This window comes from Penicillium vulpinum, assembly GCF_028829585.1.
Source record: "Penicillium vulpinum strain IBT 29486 chromosome Unknown utg000002l_segment0_segment0, whole genome shotgun sequence".
Taxonomy (NCBI): Eukaryota; Fungi; Ascomycota; class Eurotiomycetes; order Eurotiales; family Aspergillaceae; genus Penicillium; species Penicillium vulpinum.
Window position 1 is genome coordinate 1,661,314 of NW_026643242.1, and position 18,419 is coordinate 1,679,732.

The window sequence follows — 18,419 nt, forward strand, 5'->3', positions numbered from 1 at the left end:
TAGAGATGAACATAATACACTACATATGGAGTTTTTTTTTGTCCGGCAGAATATTATATATGGTGCTGGAGGCGGGGTGCAATTACTTATTACTCCGTACATTGAGAATAACCACACTTCGCGTTATCTGCTTCTAGAATGATGTACATTCAAATATTCTACACATATAACATCACTGAACTATCAACGTTGAATTCCCCAATGTATTCGCCTCAATAGACGATTCTCCAAAATCTAGATAGCATTCCTTCAGATTTTGTCGCCACTGGCAAGTTCGCGAAAGAGACTATTTTGCCATCCCCTGTATGTTATTACCTACATAGGTATTTGCCTCCTTTAATATCCATGGACCATCCATCCTAAAAGTTTTCCTGAAGGTTCTGCCTGAGGTCTCGATAACAGTCAGCCAATCAAAATCAAAATAGACAAGAAGGATGAAAGCGGCGAGTACCGACTAACCCTACTTAGGCAGGCGGTTTGAAAGGTACCTTGTTCCAGGCTCTTGTCATGTGATGATACAAGGAAGAAAGGAAAAAATACAAAGAGACGCTAAACCTAATTGAATTTTTACTCGCGCCTTCCTCCCCTGGCAGTTTTTTTATTTTTTTTTTCTCTCCTTCTTTTTCTTTCAAGTTCCCGACCTTTTCTTACCTTTTTCTTGAACTTGTCTTTCTTTCTCTTCATTCTCTCTACTCTTCCCATCTAATACCTCTATTTATCTCTCTCTCTTTCTCCCCTCCAACCCTTTCACAGACTTGATTATGTCGTACGGAGGTGGCTACTCTCGCGGCGGCGGCGGCGGCGGTGATTCCTACCGGTAAGTTCATTGTCACAGACACTTTTCTTTGTCTTATTCTGTCTACCTCATCAAATGCATGGTCTTCTGGCAAAAGCCGCGAGCTTGCAGTTCGTGATGGTACTGGGCATCGGTATCCTGATGTCCTGATTTCCCAATACGAATAGACACATAAAGGAAGAATTTGTGCTAACTTTGGTAATCTAGCTCCCGCGGTGGTGACGGCGGCTACTCTAACGGTGGCTCCGGCGGTGGTGGTTATGGCGGTGGTGGTGGTGGTTACGGTGGTGGCCGTGGAGGTGGTAGCAGCGGTGGTTACGGTGGTGGCTACGGCGGTGGCGGTGGTGGTTACGGTGGTGGTGGTGCCGCCGGTGGTGACCGCATGAGCAACCTCGGCGCTGGCCTGAAGACTCAGGACTGGGGTAAGTTCATTCCAACGGTGAACTTGACCGTTCGTTTGCGCAATACTAACTTCATTTCCACTTAGATCCCAGCACTATGCCCAAGTTCGAGAAGTCTTTCTACAAGGAGCACCCTGATGTCACTGCGCGCTCCGAGGAAGATGTTCAAGCCTTCCGTAAGGAGAAGGAGATGGCCATTCAGGGTACCAACGTGCCCCGTCCTGTCCAGAGCTTTGACGAGGCTGGTTTCCCCGCGTACGTTCTGTCTGAAGTCAAGGCCCAGGGCTTCGACGCTCCTACTGCCATTCAGTCCCAGGGCTGGCCCATGGCTCTGTCCGGTCGCGATGTCGTCGGTATTGCCGAGACTGGTTCCGGCAAGACTCTGAGTTACTGTCTCCCCGCTATTGTTCACATCAACGCCCAGCCTCTCCTCGCCCCTGGCGATGGTCCCATCGTTCTTGTTTTGGCTCCTACTCGTGAGTTGGCTGTCCAGATTCAGGCTGAGATTACCAAGTTCGGAAAGTCTTCCCGCATTCGCAACACCTGTGTCTACGGTGGTGTTCCCAAGGGTCCTCAAATTCGTGACCTGTCTCGCGGTGTTGAGGTTTGCATTGCCACTCCCGGTCGTTTGATTGATATGCTCGAGGCTGGCCGCACCAACCTTCGCCGTGTCACTTACCTCGTTCTTGACGAGGCTGATCGTATGCTTGACATGGGTTTCGAGCCTCAAATTCGCAAGATCATCGGCCAGATTCGTCCCGATCGTCAGACCTGCATGTGGTCCGCTACCTGGCCCAAGGACGTCCGTCAGCTCGCTTCTGATTTCCTCACCGACTACATTCAAGTCAACGTCGGTTCCACCGATCTTTCCGCCAACCACCGCATTACACAAATTGTTGAGGTCGTCTCTGACTTTGAGAAGCGTGACAAGATGATCAAGCATCTTGAGAAGATCATGGAGGACCGCTCTAATAAGTGCATTATTTTCACTGGCACCAAGCGTGTCGCAGATGAGATTACCCGATTCCTCCGTCAAGACGGATGGCCTGCGCTTTGTAAGTTTTCGATAGGTTTCCACTGGCAAATGTTCGTGGCACTAACATATTCTCCAGCTATTCACGGTGACAAGCAGCAAAACGAGCGTGACTGGGTCCTGAACGAGTTTAAACAGGGCAAGAGCCCCATCATGGTGGCCACCGATGTGGCCTCGCGTGGTATTGGTATGAACAAATTACATCCCCCCTCCCTCTCCCCCTCCCTCCTTCTTGTCCCCCCTTAAGGGGCCCTTGAAAAACACTCACCCGTGTTGACGTTGTGTTCTACAATGGCACGGTGCTCAACTCTCTCGAAGCGCGTCGGTGTATACGCCACGTTCAGGCGCATCTGGTCATCCTAAATGGTTCACATGCCAAGAGGACCTTGGACTCACAGTGCAGCACAGCAGCAGGCATTCTAGCCTGACTTTGATTCTCCATCTCTTGTGTGACAGACTCGTACGAGAGTCGAAGTTTTCTCACACAGCGTTGTTCTTGAACTGTTGAACTGTTGAAGGCTGTATTTCCAAGGTTGCTCTAGGACCACGATAACACCGCCATCCCATGGATTCGCTTTCCTTGGGATTTTGGATTTTCTTTCAAAGAAACCTATCAAGAGAGCAGTGATGCATCAAGTCCTGCACGACGGAGAAAGGGTCCTTCATGGCCACACTCCTCATACCCCCCACTAATGTTCTATTTGCTAACGAAATTCTTAAAAGATGTGCGCGACATTACTCACGTGCTCAACTATGACTACCCCAACAACTCGGAGGACTATGTCCACCGTATTGGTCGTACTGCTCGTGCCGGTGCCAAGGGTACCGCCATTACCTTCTTCACCACTGACAGTGAGTTCACCATCCGTGTCTTGAACATCAGCCAGATGTACTAACTTCCTTTCTCTAGACTCAAAGCAGGCTCGTGACTTGGTTACCATCCTCACCGAAGCTAAGCAGCAGGTTGATCCCCGTCTTGCCGAGATGGTTCGCTACGGCGGCGGCGGTGGCGGCGGTGGTCGCTGGGGTGGCCGTGGCCGTGGTGGTGGCCGTGGCCGCGGCGGCTACGGCGGCGGTGGCGGTGGTTTCACTGCTTCTAACGCTGCTCCCGTCGGCGGTAACCGTCGTTGGTAGATGTGTCGCTACTGCTCCCCGTGCAGTCAGCTACCACGCCTTGTATTGTGCTATTCCGGTAGACCCTTTCTCATTTCTTTGGCTTCATGCGTAACTCAGGCAGGACGGCGTTATCTTTGATGTCATAGATAGTTTTCACTTATTTTTCTTTCTTTCGTCCCTATGTTACAGGGGATTTTTCACGGTCTCGGATTTCGATTCATCAGTTCTAGTGGGATTCTAGAGGTTGAATTCTGACGGCGAATCCATACATGTTGATTAGTTTCAAAAAGTTCCATGTCTCAGAGCGTTCACTGAAGTCTCTGATCTCAATCTGCAATAATGATTATTCTTTACCTTCATACATTCATTTCAGTGTTTCCCCAATAGCCTCGAATCTGTAACAAATGTATTTTTATAGATAAGCCTGAGAATGTGCCGGCATGTACCCCAGTAGTAGTATAACTATTTTCTATCCGCAACCCTTATACTATCCTTGCAACCATCTTCCTACCCCCCTGCCAAAACCTCATGCACATGGCTTGTCATATGACCCGAATTGAACCAGAAATACTGCTCCAACGATGTCGGACACCCATACTTCTCATACTCATCCGCAATATCAGGCTGATCATACCCAGCACAGAAGTTCGTTGTATTCACGATGCCATATTTATGGGGCTCATCAAGCATAGCCGCCAGTCTCGCATGGGCATCAAAAAGCATGACCTCCGCCTCCTTATGCTTCTTCGCAAATGCAGCCGCATGGCCTGCCAGCGCGTCATTGTACCACCCGACCTGTGTAGCGTTCGGACTCGGGTTAACCTTTGCTTGGTTCCCTGGCGTGCGGTCTAGCGGCGGCAGATTCATGAAGAGATAGTTTTTGTAGCCCAGGCTGTAGAGGGTCTCTACAGATGCGAAGAGTGTATCCATGAGGCTTTTGTAGAAGGTTGGGAAGTCGACGGCGTATTTGGCGCTGTCGCCCATATCGTTGATGCCGATCCAGACGGCAATTAGGGTTTTGTCTCGTTTGAAGCCTGGTAGGTGGTGCGTCAGGGCTGGGTGGCCGTATTGCTTGAATTGGTTTATTTGGTCGACTAAAGAGACTGTAAAGTTGTGGTGAAGGGGTGTGCTTGGGTTCGGTTAGTTGGAGTTGTTTGTGAATTAGGGCTGGATGTTTTTTATGTTTGTACTTACTATTCGGTTGATATGTCGGCGCCTCCAAATGCAAAGTCCCAGAGTTGCTTTTTGCAGGTTTGGGGTGAGGTGAGGCCTTTGCGGACGCCGCAATTCGTGAGATATTCGACCCAGTTAGGGCCGCCTTCTGCGGTTGCGGTCTAAGTGTAGAAGGTCAATATCCAAGACTATGTTTGACTCAATCGTGTCAGGGTACAGGCTTACTTGGTTTTGGACTATCTTGTTGGAAAGAAGAGTCTTAGCATCATAGGCGAGGTTGAATTGGTCGCCAATGAAACTATAATTTTGATGCCCATGGGTTCCCTGGACATAAGTATAGGAGTCACCGAAGGCAATTCTTTCGTCTGCGGTTAGTGCAGCTTGCAAACTGGAAGTGTGAATGCACTTACAGGGCCTTGGTTGATGACCAGTCGAATTTGGCTGGTCTTGATAGAGGACTTGCCCTGGCGAAAGTACTACCAGAGGCAATGGCTAGAACGCATGTTGAGAGAAGAAGCATTGTAGCAATTGAATTGGTAGCCTCAGTATACAAGAAGCTACAATTGCCTAGGTACTATGACATCCTTGTCGGTAGTATAGAATTTATAGATCTCCGAGTAGATGATCTAGTTAGTCCAACCCCGCAAATGTCGGGATCCGGGCTAATGCTGCAGAGTTGACGGAATATATTTTTCCATCAGTTATTTTACTCGGCGCTTCTTGAATGATTACCCCAGTGTGAATTGTGGGGGGAAGGGAGGAATTATGGGGGAATGGAAGGGAAATAAAATCCCGAACTTGTGATACTCACGGAATGACATCAAATATGTTCCTTTACTTAGAGCATAAAACAGCATAGCAAGAAACCCTATGAAAGGATATATCAGTCTACCCGATCTGCTGGGTAGCTCTCACATATCAAACTCTCAGATAGGTTTATCTTCAATCTCTGAAAAGTTGCCGTTTAAATATACGAGTAGTAGAAGGAATATAAGACACAATGTATTGTATTGTGTGTTGTAGAAACTATGTATGTGTACAACATAGGGATGAAAAGAAAGGCTGTAAGAGTCTACTATGGGACATATAATCATGTGACTACTGAAAGATCCCAACAATTGCACCCTGACCAGCACACTAAGTTGTTTCAGCGCCTCGAATCATTATCCGAGGTCCGACTACAGGCGGCCTTATATGATAGCCACATGCCAGCCACATAAGCCTTAGTGCTTCATGTTGCCTAAAGAAGAGCGCTTGTCAGCAGCGAACGAACTCCAAGAACCCCGAAATCAAGTGAAGACAGAAGAAGCAAGTATAGGTATTTACTGGGGTGGGGCGACTTTGCCCTAGATATCTGCCTCACCATTATAGGCCTTACCTCATTTGACACAAGTGTGATGAATCTAGGATCAACCCTGGAAGTTACACTAGAATCTACACTAGAATCTACACTAGAGTCTACACTAGGAAACCAACATTACTTACGTATACTATTATACTAGGGCGTCGATTTCAAACCCGCCGAGATTTCCGCTTGTGCATAGCTCGACATTCAAGCTTTATGCTTAATCGGCCCACAAGGAGGTTATGTTGTGGGTTTCCTTTAGCGGTTCACAACATGACAAACTCTGAAATACAGATATGTAAAGCTAGATGAAGATTAGTTGGGGGTCAGCGACTGCTTTTTTTAGGTTTTAGTTTTGTATATATTTGTATATATTCTTGCACTTGCGTCTCTGGAATTAGAAATGCAATGAATACTGCTTTCGTGCTAGCCACATATATTCACAGACTATTGCAGGATGCAATGCACAAAAATGCAGAGCCACGTGCATACCAATGCCAGGATAGTTTCTCGTGGTTAGTTGGCACGGGTACCAATATCCCATCATCCTGGGGGCACAGTATTCACCCCAAGACTTTGACCACAACACCCAAAAGTGAGAATCCCATCAGAAACATGCCAAAAAGAGACCTGCATACATAACCATGTGTGTCTTTCGTACTTCAGACGGGGTACTCTGTACACAGTCTGGTAACTACATCCCGCGCGTGCATGCATACAACGTCCACAGGATCTTGAAGCAACCTTACAAAAATACACAAAACACATTACATGATTGAAAAGATTCCCAAGACAGCGACATGCAGTAGTGCGGCCAGCAAGCTAGGGTTAAAGATTGTAAAAGTAAGACGAGGGCTCAATTCCCGCTGTATGCATAAGCGCCTCCCACGCCCTGAAGACGCCATGCCAATCGCAATAGAGAATTCCCATCCGACGATGCACGTCGGAGACCAAGAGGGGGGGACTCACGCTTTCGGTCCAGATCCAAACCGAATCCTGGAAAATTCACCAGCCGCGTCGCCCAGACTTGTCTGTGGCCAACAGGGGCCCCGGCCGGGCATCGGGATACACTAGTAAGACAACGTTGGCTGTATCAGGCGATAGTGCGCCACCTAGGGCCAAAAAAAAAGAAAAAGATAAAATTAATCAATATGTACTTGTGTTTACCTTACCTTTTTTTTTGGTGTTGTCTAGAGCAGACGTAGAACATGCATGGAAATGTAACTCTGCTCGGCAGATTCGGGTTGGTCTTAGGGTTTCGGTTTGGACTAATTAGCATATCTACCACTTTGAATTGCAGTATTGGGAATGAAAACAATAGATCAAATTATATCTATACAGTGGCAACGATATAGTATTTTCACATGTCATGGTATGGTAGACATGACAATGTGTCACTTTCTTCTCAAAAAGTAAATCTATTGGCCATTATATTTTTGTCCTAGATCCCTGTCCCGGGATCTGAATCCCTGCAAGAATCAGTCTCATTTATTGGCGGAACCATGCTTGTCTCCTACCAATTCAAGATTTCAATATCAAGGTCAAGGCCAACGTCATGTCTTTTAACCGAGCTTTTTATCCATGTATTTTCATATCCCTCCAAAAAAAAAAATTTAAAAAAATTTAGAAAGTAAAAAGAAATCCCTCAGGATATTCCGTAGACTCAATGATCATCATCCGGGGTGGTGCTGATCCGCACAGGTCTCTCTAACGCGATCTGCCGAAGCATTAGCGGGTAAGACTTACTGTGTCTGGCGTAGTCTAACTCATCACCGCACTGGCCAACTGTGGAGTTGAGGGAAATTGCGTTTTTCCAATCTGAGTGCACAGACACTAATTCCTCTGATAGGAACTCGGCAAGTTCGTTGACTTTAGGCTCTTGTTTCTCAATCAACCGTAGGAGCTCTTTTTTCTTCTTTTTTTTCCCTCTTGGATTTGGATGTAGGCGAGGAGTTAAAAGACTAAATTGCAAACTAACATAATTATAAGTCACGGATTCTGTTCTGGAGAACAGAAAATACAATATACAGAACCAAGCCACTTCTTTAATGATCGCCTAAGCGATCAGAGCTTGGGAAATGACCGGAGAATATCCGTAGATTGCACATAGGCTCGACCAGACCTCTTGTGGGGACGGAGGAGGTTTTCCGCACTCCCTACCCGTCGATTAGCCAGCTCGTTTAACCTCATTTAGCACGAATATGCGAAGTGGGTATCATTTTGATATTCCCATACAAACGTAATTTGACAATATATAATATGCAATATAGAAGTAACATGCAGAAATGGGCCCACGTGCATTGACATGGATGAACGTCTGCAGGTCCTGCTTTTGGGGTTGAGACATTTAATTCTTGAAGATTCTTCTCGAAATCAAATAAGCCACAGCCGCAAAAGGCGCCTTATATCACCCTAGATTATTGAATGTAACCAAGAAAAAAAAAATAAGAATACCAAGATACCAAGCTATCTAGGAAAATCTTGTAAACAAAATATACCGTACGGAGTAGAGGTTTGGGAATGCATGAAAACCGGGGATTGGAGCGGGTTGATCGTCCCGGAAGTGAAGGTACAGGCCAAGGTATTATTGATTTGGTCTCCGTATTCGTACGGAGTACTTACAGCGCGAACTGGATACAGGAGCGGCTGCGGCGTCCAATGATTGACGCGCCATATGAATTTGATATTGATCATCCCGTTCTGCCCTCGACTCTCCGGATATCCCGCACTGGACACTTGTGTGTTCGGAGTCTGGTCCCACTAGATATGGATTGTTATTTATCCCTGATGTAAAAAAAAGAAGTTCGTACTTTTGTTTTATGGACTAGACAATATATGACTCGCCCGTATCAGATGCAAATGATCCTGCGAAGAATAAAAAAACAAAAAGAAAAAGTTGCTTTTTCCTCACCGGCAGTGGAGGAACAAGTTCCGCCTGCGGGGTGAGAGATCCAGCCCCCCCTGAGAACACCAATCAATTAAGAGGGGAGTTGTCAGTTTACCGAGCTGAGAGCCTTGCATCAATTCCTTTTTTTTTTTTTTGGGGGGGGGGGGGGGATCTTCCTATCAGACTTGATTTGTATCCAGGAGGGATTTGACGATACATAGCATATACAGTCCATTTTCTGTGGAGAGACTGAAAAGTAAATAAGAAATATAATTACAAAAAGGGCCATATACTGTCCTTCACTACGGAGTACGGAGTACATAATATGGATTGAGTACTGAACAAAGTACGCTGATACTGGAGAGCCGCCGAATATGTCCGCTCGTGATTTGATGAGGGTGACCAATTGACGGTGATAATACACAGGCTTCCCAAGGAAATCCCGCTAGGGAAATGGGCCCCCTTTCTCCTCTTTTCTTCCTTGGTACGGAGATTGGAGTGGTATGTGCTTTTACTATAATTATCATATGGTCAATATCAAAGATAATAACCATAACATTTGAACTCAGTGGACGGAGTACGGAGTACTCCGTACTCGGAGTGATATAGGTTTGAAGATCGCAATAGGAATCGGAACTCTCTACGGAGTAAACTTGACTCATTTTATATTATGGATATTATGAATTGATATTGAACATATTCTTTTTTAAAGAGTCCAGATGTCAGGAGATAGGTAGACTCCGATCACCGGGAGTTGTTATGTCTCCACTTACGCGTCTGTAGGTATTGTGACGGTTACGCGACCAGATATGACTCGGTTTTCTGAAGAAAGCGATCACGACTAGTATGTATATGTATAACCTATAACATGTGTTAGAATATAGTCTATGGTATACCCGCTCGGTATTCCGGTTTAAGCCTCTTAGATATATTTTATATAGCGTATGTGTACGGGAGTACATCAACAATGTAGGGTGTTCTCCGCATAAGCACATATATTCTGTATGTTCCGAATACCTGTAATTAAAGTGCAACGCTAAAAAGAAACCCTTTTCAGGAAAAGAAGCTATCAACCGGCTTCAACCGCCTCGGCTTTGAACCTTTTTCAGACTTTGACCCTAAACTGCAATGAGTCAGGCCTATCCACCGAGTTACTCCATTCTCCACTGAAGAGTCCACTACTTTTCTCCTATTGGTTCAATGGGGAGTGCCCTTTTTTTTCGCGTCCACACTAGCCCTGGTCTTCCCGAGTCCCATCGCTTCTTTCTTCCCCCGACTTGCGCTACTCCTATTTCTACCTTAGTCTACCTTAGTTTCCCCTTTACAACATCCACGATTATAGTAATCTTCCCTCTATACCCCTTTCAGCCTCGGTTCTTTCGGGCACGCCATTTCTTTTAGCGTCTCTCAAGCCATCCCCTGGCTCCTCCTCTGACATCTTGGTACCACACGGACCTTTTTATACGCTAGGTTCTCCCTCACACGGGTAGACTAAGAGACCTCCAGTTGGGAACCTAACCAGTAGTTCTTAGTAAAAAACAACCACATCTGTATACCTCATTCATGATATTTCCCCTAGTATATTTTATCAAGGAATTCGAGATAAAATATGTTGCCACTTTTCTCCCTGGATGGTTCCGCTTTTTTTTTTTCTCCTTTCCCTTTAAAGTGAAAACTGGAAAAGAAAAAAAAAAGTGTTATCACACGGACATGGAAAGCTTAGCCGGTAACAAAGACACTGAGGGGAAAAAGGGGGCCAAACCAGTTAAATGTCGGAGTTTTATGTGGAAATAGGGAATGGCCCGAGATCAGTGAAATCTACTTTCTTTTTTTATATAAAATGATTAATTTTCAATTTCTCCTTGATTACTGTATTTATAGTGTATATAATTTTAATTTTACTAGTGATTTATATGTTCCTCAATACATAACATAGCATAGTATACGCAATATATACAGAGATTGTACATATATGCATATTCCATGCATATTGTATATATATTTATATATTATATATATACTGTATATTGTAAAAAAAATAGAAAAAGAAAAGAATCCAAAATGTAAAAAGAAAAATATAAAAAAAAACAATGTAATTTTCCCCCCCGGCCAACGATAAAACCAAAATTACCTGATCCAAAAAGAAAAGGATCCACAGCATCCTCGGATCCCACGAGGACTACTTTTTCCCTTTCCTAATTACCTTTTAGGTCCGTCCAAGTCGCGTTGACTCCTGACTTTTTTTTTTCTTTTAGTCTTTAGTTCTTAGTATCTTCCCCCGTGGCTATTTTTCCGTCTCCGGTGCCTCGTGCTTACCGCCACCTGCAAGGCATCCTCGAACTAAGATTAAGCATCTAAGCATCTTAGCATCTTGGTACTTCATTCTTTTTTTATTACTTTTTCTTTTCAAATCTACAACATCTTGTTGTTGAATTCCTCCATATCTCTCTTACCTGGAATCTGTACGCCAAACCTGTTTGATCAGTGTTTCGCGATTCAACTTGCTCCTCCAATCATCAATTCCCTAGGAATTGAACCCCTCCCAAACCAAGGTACGCTTAACAAAGAAAAATATCCCAAACTCTAGAGATCTAGAGAGAGAAGAGGTCAGCCACGATTCCAACGTGGCAACCTAGTCTCCCCGTCCCTTGCTTGAAACGTGTCGGACCGACTCGTCAATTTCCCCGACCTTTTTTTTTTTACTTTTTTTTTTACCCAAGGCTCATTGTTGTGTCGACGCGTCTTCATACAGGTCCAACACGAAAAAAAAAACACTTTGCAATAGATTCGTCGGCATCCTTGCGCGCGAATCTTCTCTTTTATGGACAACCGGCCCGCTTCCGAGTACGCACAGCCAGGTTCGAACCACCACCCAAACACCGTGACCGACGCACCTTCTGAACAAAAACCTGCAGACCAAACTTCTGCTGCTGCTGCTCACTACACCCCGCAACCTGAGGCTCGTCCTACGCCGCAGTATACGCCGCAACCTGAGGTCCGACCTAATCTTCCCGCGGCCAACACCCCTCAATCGGATTACGGTCTGAATCCTCCGACCGCCCGCTCGCCTGCCTATCAGGACTACCTTCACCGTCCTCCTCAATCCTACGCCCCCAACTCCCAACCCGGTGGTGCGGCAGGTATGGCTCAAGCAACAAGTCCGTTCAACACCTTGCCTGCGGGCCCGCGCAGTCCGCACTCCAAGTCTGACGCGCCCGTTCCTATAGATCCTTCGCTCCCGGCCAACAGCCCCACCTATCCTCCCCCTTATTCTCCTTATCAGCCTCAGGGGCATGAGATGGCGCAGTATCAGGGTCACCCCCCTCCGCCTCAACACATGTACGCGCGTCCGGATTGGCCTCACAGCTATGGACAGCAACATCATGGATTGCCGGGACCTTATGCTTCCCCGGCCACAACGGTTGGTTCTACCTCTCCTGTTGCTGCACTAGGGCGAGCTCCAAAGGTATGTTTTTGATGATTCCCTGGGGGTATTTCTTAAGGCTTTCTACTTGATATTCAAATCATTGTTGTCTTGGATTGCCTCTAGGGGTTGACTATTTGGTCCACAGGGTCACTGTCCTAGGGATTATCAAAAACAGCCTGCCTCTTGCCATCCCCCATCCTTCTCACCTGCTTCCTCTTTTGTCAAATGGAGATGTGATTGGGTGGTTTTTTTTTTTAAAAAGTTGGGTCTGATCAAAGCTAATTCCCAATCTCTTGTTAAATCTAGGTCTATTCATTTGTCCCAATTCCTGGTGCACAACAGCATAAGCGTCCTCGTCGTCGTTATGAGGAAATTGAGCGCATGTATAAGTGTGGATGGAATGGATGTGAGAAAGCATATGGTACTCTAAACCATTTGAATGCACACGTGACTATGCAATCACACGGTGCAAAGCGCACTCCTGAGGGTAGGTTCATCTCATTTTCTTTGCTTTTAGATTTTTAAATCACCTATGCGACTGAGATCTTGTATCTTTTTTGTCGCAAATGGCTGGATCGGGTTAGCGCCGGCCGTTGGACGCTAGTGAGTTACACTAGATGTCGCGGGGCCCGCAGTAGCGTGGCCGACGGCGGAGGTTTAAGCTTGCCTCTTATCCCTTTCTGCCGTTCCCTTCACTAGCACCCATACGTCCCATCCTATTTCCCATTTTGGCAACTGGCTTATTTTATTTTATTATTATTTATTTACTCCCAAGTTCACTGCTGACTTTTCTTATTCTAGAATTCAAGGAAATCCGCAAGGAATGGAAGGCTCGCAAGAAGGAGGAAGAGGCTCAGCGCAAGGCTATTGAGGAGCGTGAGCGTGCTGCCGCTCAGGCTGCCCAGGCCAACCAGGTCGAACCTCCCAACCCATCTGACCCATCCCATGGACAGCCGCCTGCCTATGCCGGCGGAGTCCGTCCTCAACTTCCTCCGATCGGATACCAGCCCGCGGATAGTCAGGTCCCCGGCCAATATGGTGGCCCTCCTGGCAGTGGTATGGTCTATCAGAACAATGGACAGATGGCATACCCTCCCAACTACCCTCACTCTCCCTACCAGAGCGGACCCGTGTACCCGCAACGTGAGTAATGTCGCCGCCTTGTTTTCTATACCAGGATCGATCTCCTCTGGAATTATCTCTTCGACAAGGTCATCTTCGCCCCGACCCGTCCACTGATTCATAAATTCGCTACGGCTTCCAGAGACTCAATCCGCCAACTATCCGCAATAATCTTCCCCCACATAATCACCCCTCTTCCGCTATGGACCTACACGGAACGGAAATGCATCTTGCTTTTTCTTTCTTATCACGATATCCCCCTGTCCTTGACTAATGTTCTCGTCCTGGATTCTGATTCCCATTCCCCTCAACACAATCACATCCTTTCCGCTCTCCAAGTCTTTCGTGCTATGATACCAACCTCTGCGGCTTTTAATCTTGATCTGTCTAAGAGTGGCTTTTCCAGCTTTGTTCTATACCTGTCATCCCTTTTTGTGTTAGAGTGCATCGAGCTGGGAGGGTGTGCTGCCCTTCTGCACCTTCTTCTTTGTTCTGCTTCCCACTTAAATTCGAGGCAGAAGTGGTGTATGTCTTATCTTTGTTTGCCCGTTTGCCAGGGTTGTGGCTCCAAGGATGGTTGGGCGGCGGATTATTTGCATCTGTTTATTATTGACAGCATTTTCTCCCAAAATCGTTTCCCCTGGGGGTTCTTTGTTTTAGTTTTGTTTTGTCTTGTTCCTCTTATCTGTCTTAACTTTGCTACATGCAAGTGTGTTATCCTCTCTCTACTCTCTCTGTTCTCCTATTTTCTTTCTATAACGTACATTATGCTCCACGGTGATGCTCCAATCTGATTACGTGTACTATTCATTTTCTTTTTAGTGCATCACCTGCAATGAGCTTGAATTTTGGCTATTGGTTGTCTTACTGATGTGGTGTACTATATACCCAAAAGTTGAGTATGCAAAGGATGCTGCAATTTCAATAACATATAGGCAAGAAAATAGGAAGTATGTAGAATCTGTCAAATTGCAGGATAGTGATATCATGGCCTAAGAAAAAAGAGAAAGGGAAGAAAAAGCACCGAGGTATGTATGTATCTTCCTATCTGCTATGTGCCAGCTTGATTTAAGCATGCCATTGGAAAAGGCATAGATAACTGAACTAGAGACAATCGAACAGATCTCATTATTACAGGAATCAATCAAATTTGGCAAAAAACCTTAGAATCATTCTAAGGCAAGCCACGTCTAACCAAAAAAATCAGCACTAAGTAGTTACCGGCACCTACCATGAACTGAGCATAATACCATGCATCGAATGCCATCTGATGTGCGTACGCACTGGAAACTACTGCACAAGGTACATATGCGTATGTACCTGACTAGAACCAAATAAGAACAAGCGCAGCAGGATGTATATGTGGGCTGTACATCATACATAAGACAGGAAGCTAGTACAGTAAAGCGTCTCCACGTGTTGGACATTAGTATCAGCCACCGATATCATCGTGGGGAGACTGGTGGTAATTTTCCTTTTTAGAGTTATTCCTAATCATTTCTAGCTTGTTTCCTCTTCCTAGCTAGCCGTGCATATGTCACATTGCTTAGTGCTTAGTCTGTTTCCTTTGTACTCCACTGGCTGCTCCTTAGCTTCGGGCTAGTGTCGTGTGCTACTCTAGGTAGGCTGTGCATGTGGTACAAAGTATAGTCCCGGTTGGGCTAGGGAGGACGCTAGCTAGGCGGAATGTAGTGTGATCTGCATGGGTATACGAGTAGATAAATGAGATATGCTTAGCTTATGTAGCTATATAGGGTCTTGGATTTTTTTAGAGTATGGTTTGATAATTGTGTTATACTTGGGATTGAATTATGGGAATACTTGGGTATAATGAATGTTCTGGAACTTATGGCCTCGGCTAGACGTTGAGGATCTATTAATAGAAAATCAATGAGATAGAGAAAGTGATATAAGTGTTTGTTTGAACTTTTCTGTTCACTTCAACATAGGTTGATTTAAAGTAGGAAAGTACGTCTTCATCCACGGATCAATACATAAGCTAAGTGTAACGCAGATCCAGAGACCCCAAGGGAACTAGTAAACTAGTAAAGTACTTAAACGCACAGAAGACTCTTGGAAATCTGCTCTAGCGCTCCCGTCAAGGCCCGCAGGGAACGCGGGTTGGTGGAATGGGAACTAAACCACTTGTAGTCTAGTTGGACCTCACAAGGGAGGTAGCCTCAGGCAAGAATATTGATGCCTGAATATATTACTGCCTGAATATACTGGCACCAATATAGACCCGATATGAACTAGCGTCCGGTGCAATCTGCGAAATTGTTTCGCGGTCCGTCTCCGGCAGGCATTGAGGAAATAACAGTCTGTTCTGCCTGTTTTTTTCTTCTTTTTTCTTTTGGTGCTTTGCCATTGTCGAACACGTGTCTCCCTTCTAGCATTGTGCAGGACACAAGCTTAACGCCTGGAGATCACAAGTAATCCGGTCATGACATTCCGGTTTCCGGGATCGCTCGTGAACAGAGCTTTGCGCAGCCGACTTCTTACAGCGCAGCAATACCGTGCTACTACTGCCTCCCAACGACTACCGCAGACATGGATCGCCTCAAGCAACTACCACCGCTATTCCTCCTCCTACTCCTCCCCCAACCGCTTTCCCGATAAAAATAGAGATAGAGATTCTCGCCGCAGAGGATATGGCCCAGAACGCTCCGAGAGGGTTGGTGAGAACCATTTTAAGAACCGGCATAGAGATAGACAGGGGGTTCAGGATGTCGTATCTAAGGAGAATCACGAGATTTTGATGGCTATTGCGTCGGGGTCGTTTACTGGGCGTTATAGCAATGAGCGCGAAACTTCTGAAAGTGACGCTCTGGACTCCGAGGCTGCTGTACGCGAGGACTTGGAGAATGATCCCTATAACTACGAGGAGGGTGGAAGTGAGGCGCAGGAGAATGAGGTCTCTGATGATCAGACATCCGAAGAACAAGAGGTTGAGGCCGAGGCCGCCGATGGCGAGGCTTCCGAGAACGACACCTATCGTCGCCCCCTTTCAACAATGCCCAAGCTCACACCTAAGATTATCAATGAGGAGTTGAAATGGTTGAATGACCCTCGCAAAATGGCGGATCGCGTCGCGCGCATTTTGCACAGTGGCAATCCGGCCCTGGCGGCGGCCTTGGTTCGCGCTGGAACAAAGCAGGGCTTGAGATGTGATGTTGCTTGGAACCATCTCCTGCAATACTGCATGGATCAAAATCACCCGCAGGCTGCGTTTAAATTCTACAATGATGTGAGTTTTGTTGTTCCGTGGTGCTGCCATCTAGGGAGTTGCCCGAGATTGGGTTTTAGACTTGTATGCTGACAGATGTTCTCTCATAGATGAAAAAGCGTGGCAGAAGACCAACCCCCCGAACGTATACGATCATGTTGAAGGGCTTCAGCTCAGCCCCGAGGTCATTGAGTATCGCGAAAACTGCCGCCTCTGTCTACCGCTCGATTGATTCACCGAACTCTGGAGTCAAACTTGATATCATCCACACCAATGCTATGCTTACCGTTTGCCACCGCCATTGGGATATGGATCGGCTGTGGAAAATTGCCGGTGACCTACCTGAAGAAGGACCAGGTGCCCCGGATGCTACCACCTACACCATTATCTTGAACGCTGTCCAATTCGCAGCTCGCAGAGATATGCAGAGAAGGTCTCCTGATGAGATTGAAAAGATTCTCGAACGAAAGACCCAGGTTATTGCCGAAGGCAAGCGGATTTGGGCCGATGTCATCTGGCGGTGGAAGAACCAAACCTTGCAAATTGACAATGAACTTGTTAACGCCATGGCCAGCTTACTTCTGGAAGGAGGTAGTGATATTGACTGCTACAATGTCATGGAATTGTACAAGCAAACTATGGGGATCCCCATATTACAAAAGCGACCCACTGAGAACGAGACGACGACGCGCCGCAGGATCACTCCCGAGCAAACTCAAGCACTCGAAGTCCAAGAGGCTGTGCGGCAATCAAATATGGAAGATGTTCCGTTCGTAGACGAAAATAATCGACCGATTGAAAGCTTGGAATCGGCCGAGGAAGTTGAGCAACGCTTGAGAGAAGAAGTGGAAGAAGTGGAGGAGAAAGAGGAAGAAGTTGAAGAGGAGGAAGAGGAAGACTTTACAGAACTCTTCAAACCTGTCGTTCCCCAGGCGGAGGAGCTCTCATTCCTTAAACCAGACAGCAAGGAACTGACTCTTATCCTGAATGCTTGTTTCACCATGACCCAAGGATCCGAGGGTGGACAGGCCTACTGGAAACATATGACTTTGGAAGACCACGATTACCGCATTGACCCCGACACCTTCACCTACATCCAATATTTCCGCCTCCTCCGCATCTCCCGCTCCAGCAAAATCAGCGTCAAAACCATGCGCGAGCAGATGGTTCCCTCCGGCCAAGCAAACGGAACCGCATTCCACGTTGCTCTCAGCGTCTGTCGCCGTGATCGCCGCAACCACTCAATGCTCCAACATGCGAACGAGCTAGTCGGTCTAATGGATAAAGCATTGATCCTACCCGACATCCGCGTCCTCGAAGGCTATCTGGAAACGATCCAGATCCTTTCCACCAACCCGTCCGTCCTCCTGCACCTCAGAGGACTCGACACTACCGAAAAATCCACAACCTCTAGACCCACTAAACTGCATGACATGGGCCGGAAACTACAAGCGAAGCTGCGACTAGTTGCCATCGCCACCTTACGACCATATATCCATCAGCTTCACGAAGCGATGGAGAACGGTAAACCCGAGTCGAAGACTCGTTGGAGCGCCATCCAGAATACAATGTCGGATGCTGTTGCCGGTCCGGCGGCTGTGAAGATCATGGCGCGGGTTCGGCTGGTGGTTGACGATACCCTCAAGCTTGACTATAAGTCTCATGTTTCGAAGGCTGAGCGCAAGGCGCTTGAGGCTGACTCGAAGATGCTGAAGAAGTATTCTGATAAGGATGTCATTGCGGCTTTCAGGAAACAGAAGGTATACCCGACGATTCAGCAGAAGGAGGATGCCCGGAACCGTATTAGAAAGTTCCAGTCGGAGGCTAGGAATTCTCGGGATCAAAAAGGCTCGGATCAGCAAGAGGAGCGAGAAGCACGGATTGAGGCTTAAT

The 18,419-nt window shown here is 46.6% G+C and overlaps 4 protein-coding genes across 4 annotated transcripts; 3 read left to right on the plus strand and 1 right to left on the minus strand.

The window, feature by feature from the left end:
• Positions 1–761: 761 nt before the first annotated feature.
• On the plus strand, positions 762–3,364 carry N7479_003699 (DEAD-box ATP-dependent RNA helicase DBP2; the record flags this gene model as incomplete). Its single annotated transcript, XM_057251396.1, has 6 exons — positions 762–817; positions 1,004–1,218; positions 1,284–2,252; positions 2,310–2,417; positions 2,954–3,082; positions 3,141–3,364. The coding sequence occupies 6 exons, from the start codon at positions 762–764 to the stop codon at positions 3,362–3,364; spliced, it is 1,701 nt and encodes a 566-aa protein (XP_057110721.1).
• A 489-nt stretch (positions 3,365–3,853) lies between these two features.
• On the minus strand, positions 3,854–5,039 carry N7479_003700 (SGNH/GDSL hydrolase family protein; the record flags this gene model as incomplete). The annotated part of the gene is made up of 4 exons (XM_057251397.1): positions 3,854–4,475; positions 4,541–4,680; positions 4,745–4,907; positions 4,930–5,039. 4 exons carry the CDS (start codon positions 5,037–5,039, stop codon positions 3,854–3,856), a joined length of 1,035 nt encoding a protein of 344 aa, XP_057110722.1.
• Positions 5,040–11,572: 6,533 nt separating this feature from the next.
• On the plus strand, positions 11,573–13,329 carry N7479_003701 (putative C2H2 transcription factor (Con7); the record flags this gene model as incomplete). Its single annotated transcript, XM_057251398.1, has 3 exons — positions 11,573–12,217; positions 12,485–12,665; positions 12,980–13,329. The coding sequence occupies 3 exons, from the start codon at positions 11,573–11,575 to the stop codon at positions 13,327–13,329; spliced, it is 1,176 nt and encodes a 391-aa protein (XP_057110723.1).
• Positions 13,330–15,743: 2,414 nt separating this feature from the next.
• N7479_003702 (pentatricopeptide repeat-containing protein) lies at positions 15,744–18,418 on the plus strand (the record flags this gene model as incomplete). The annotated part of the gene is made up of 2 exons (XM_057251399.1): positions 15,744–16,547; positions 16,637–18,418. The coding sequence occupies 2 exons, from the start codon at positions 15,744–15,746 to the stop codon at positions 18,416–18,418; spliced, it is 2,586 nt and encodes an 861-aa protein (XP_057110724.1).
• Position 18,419: the final 1 nt, after the last annotated feature.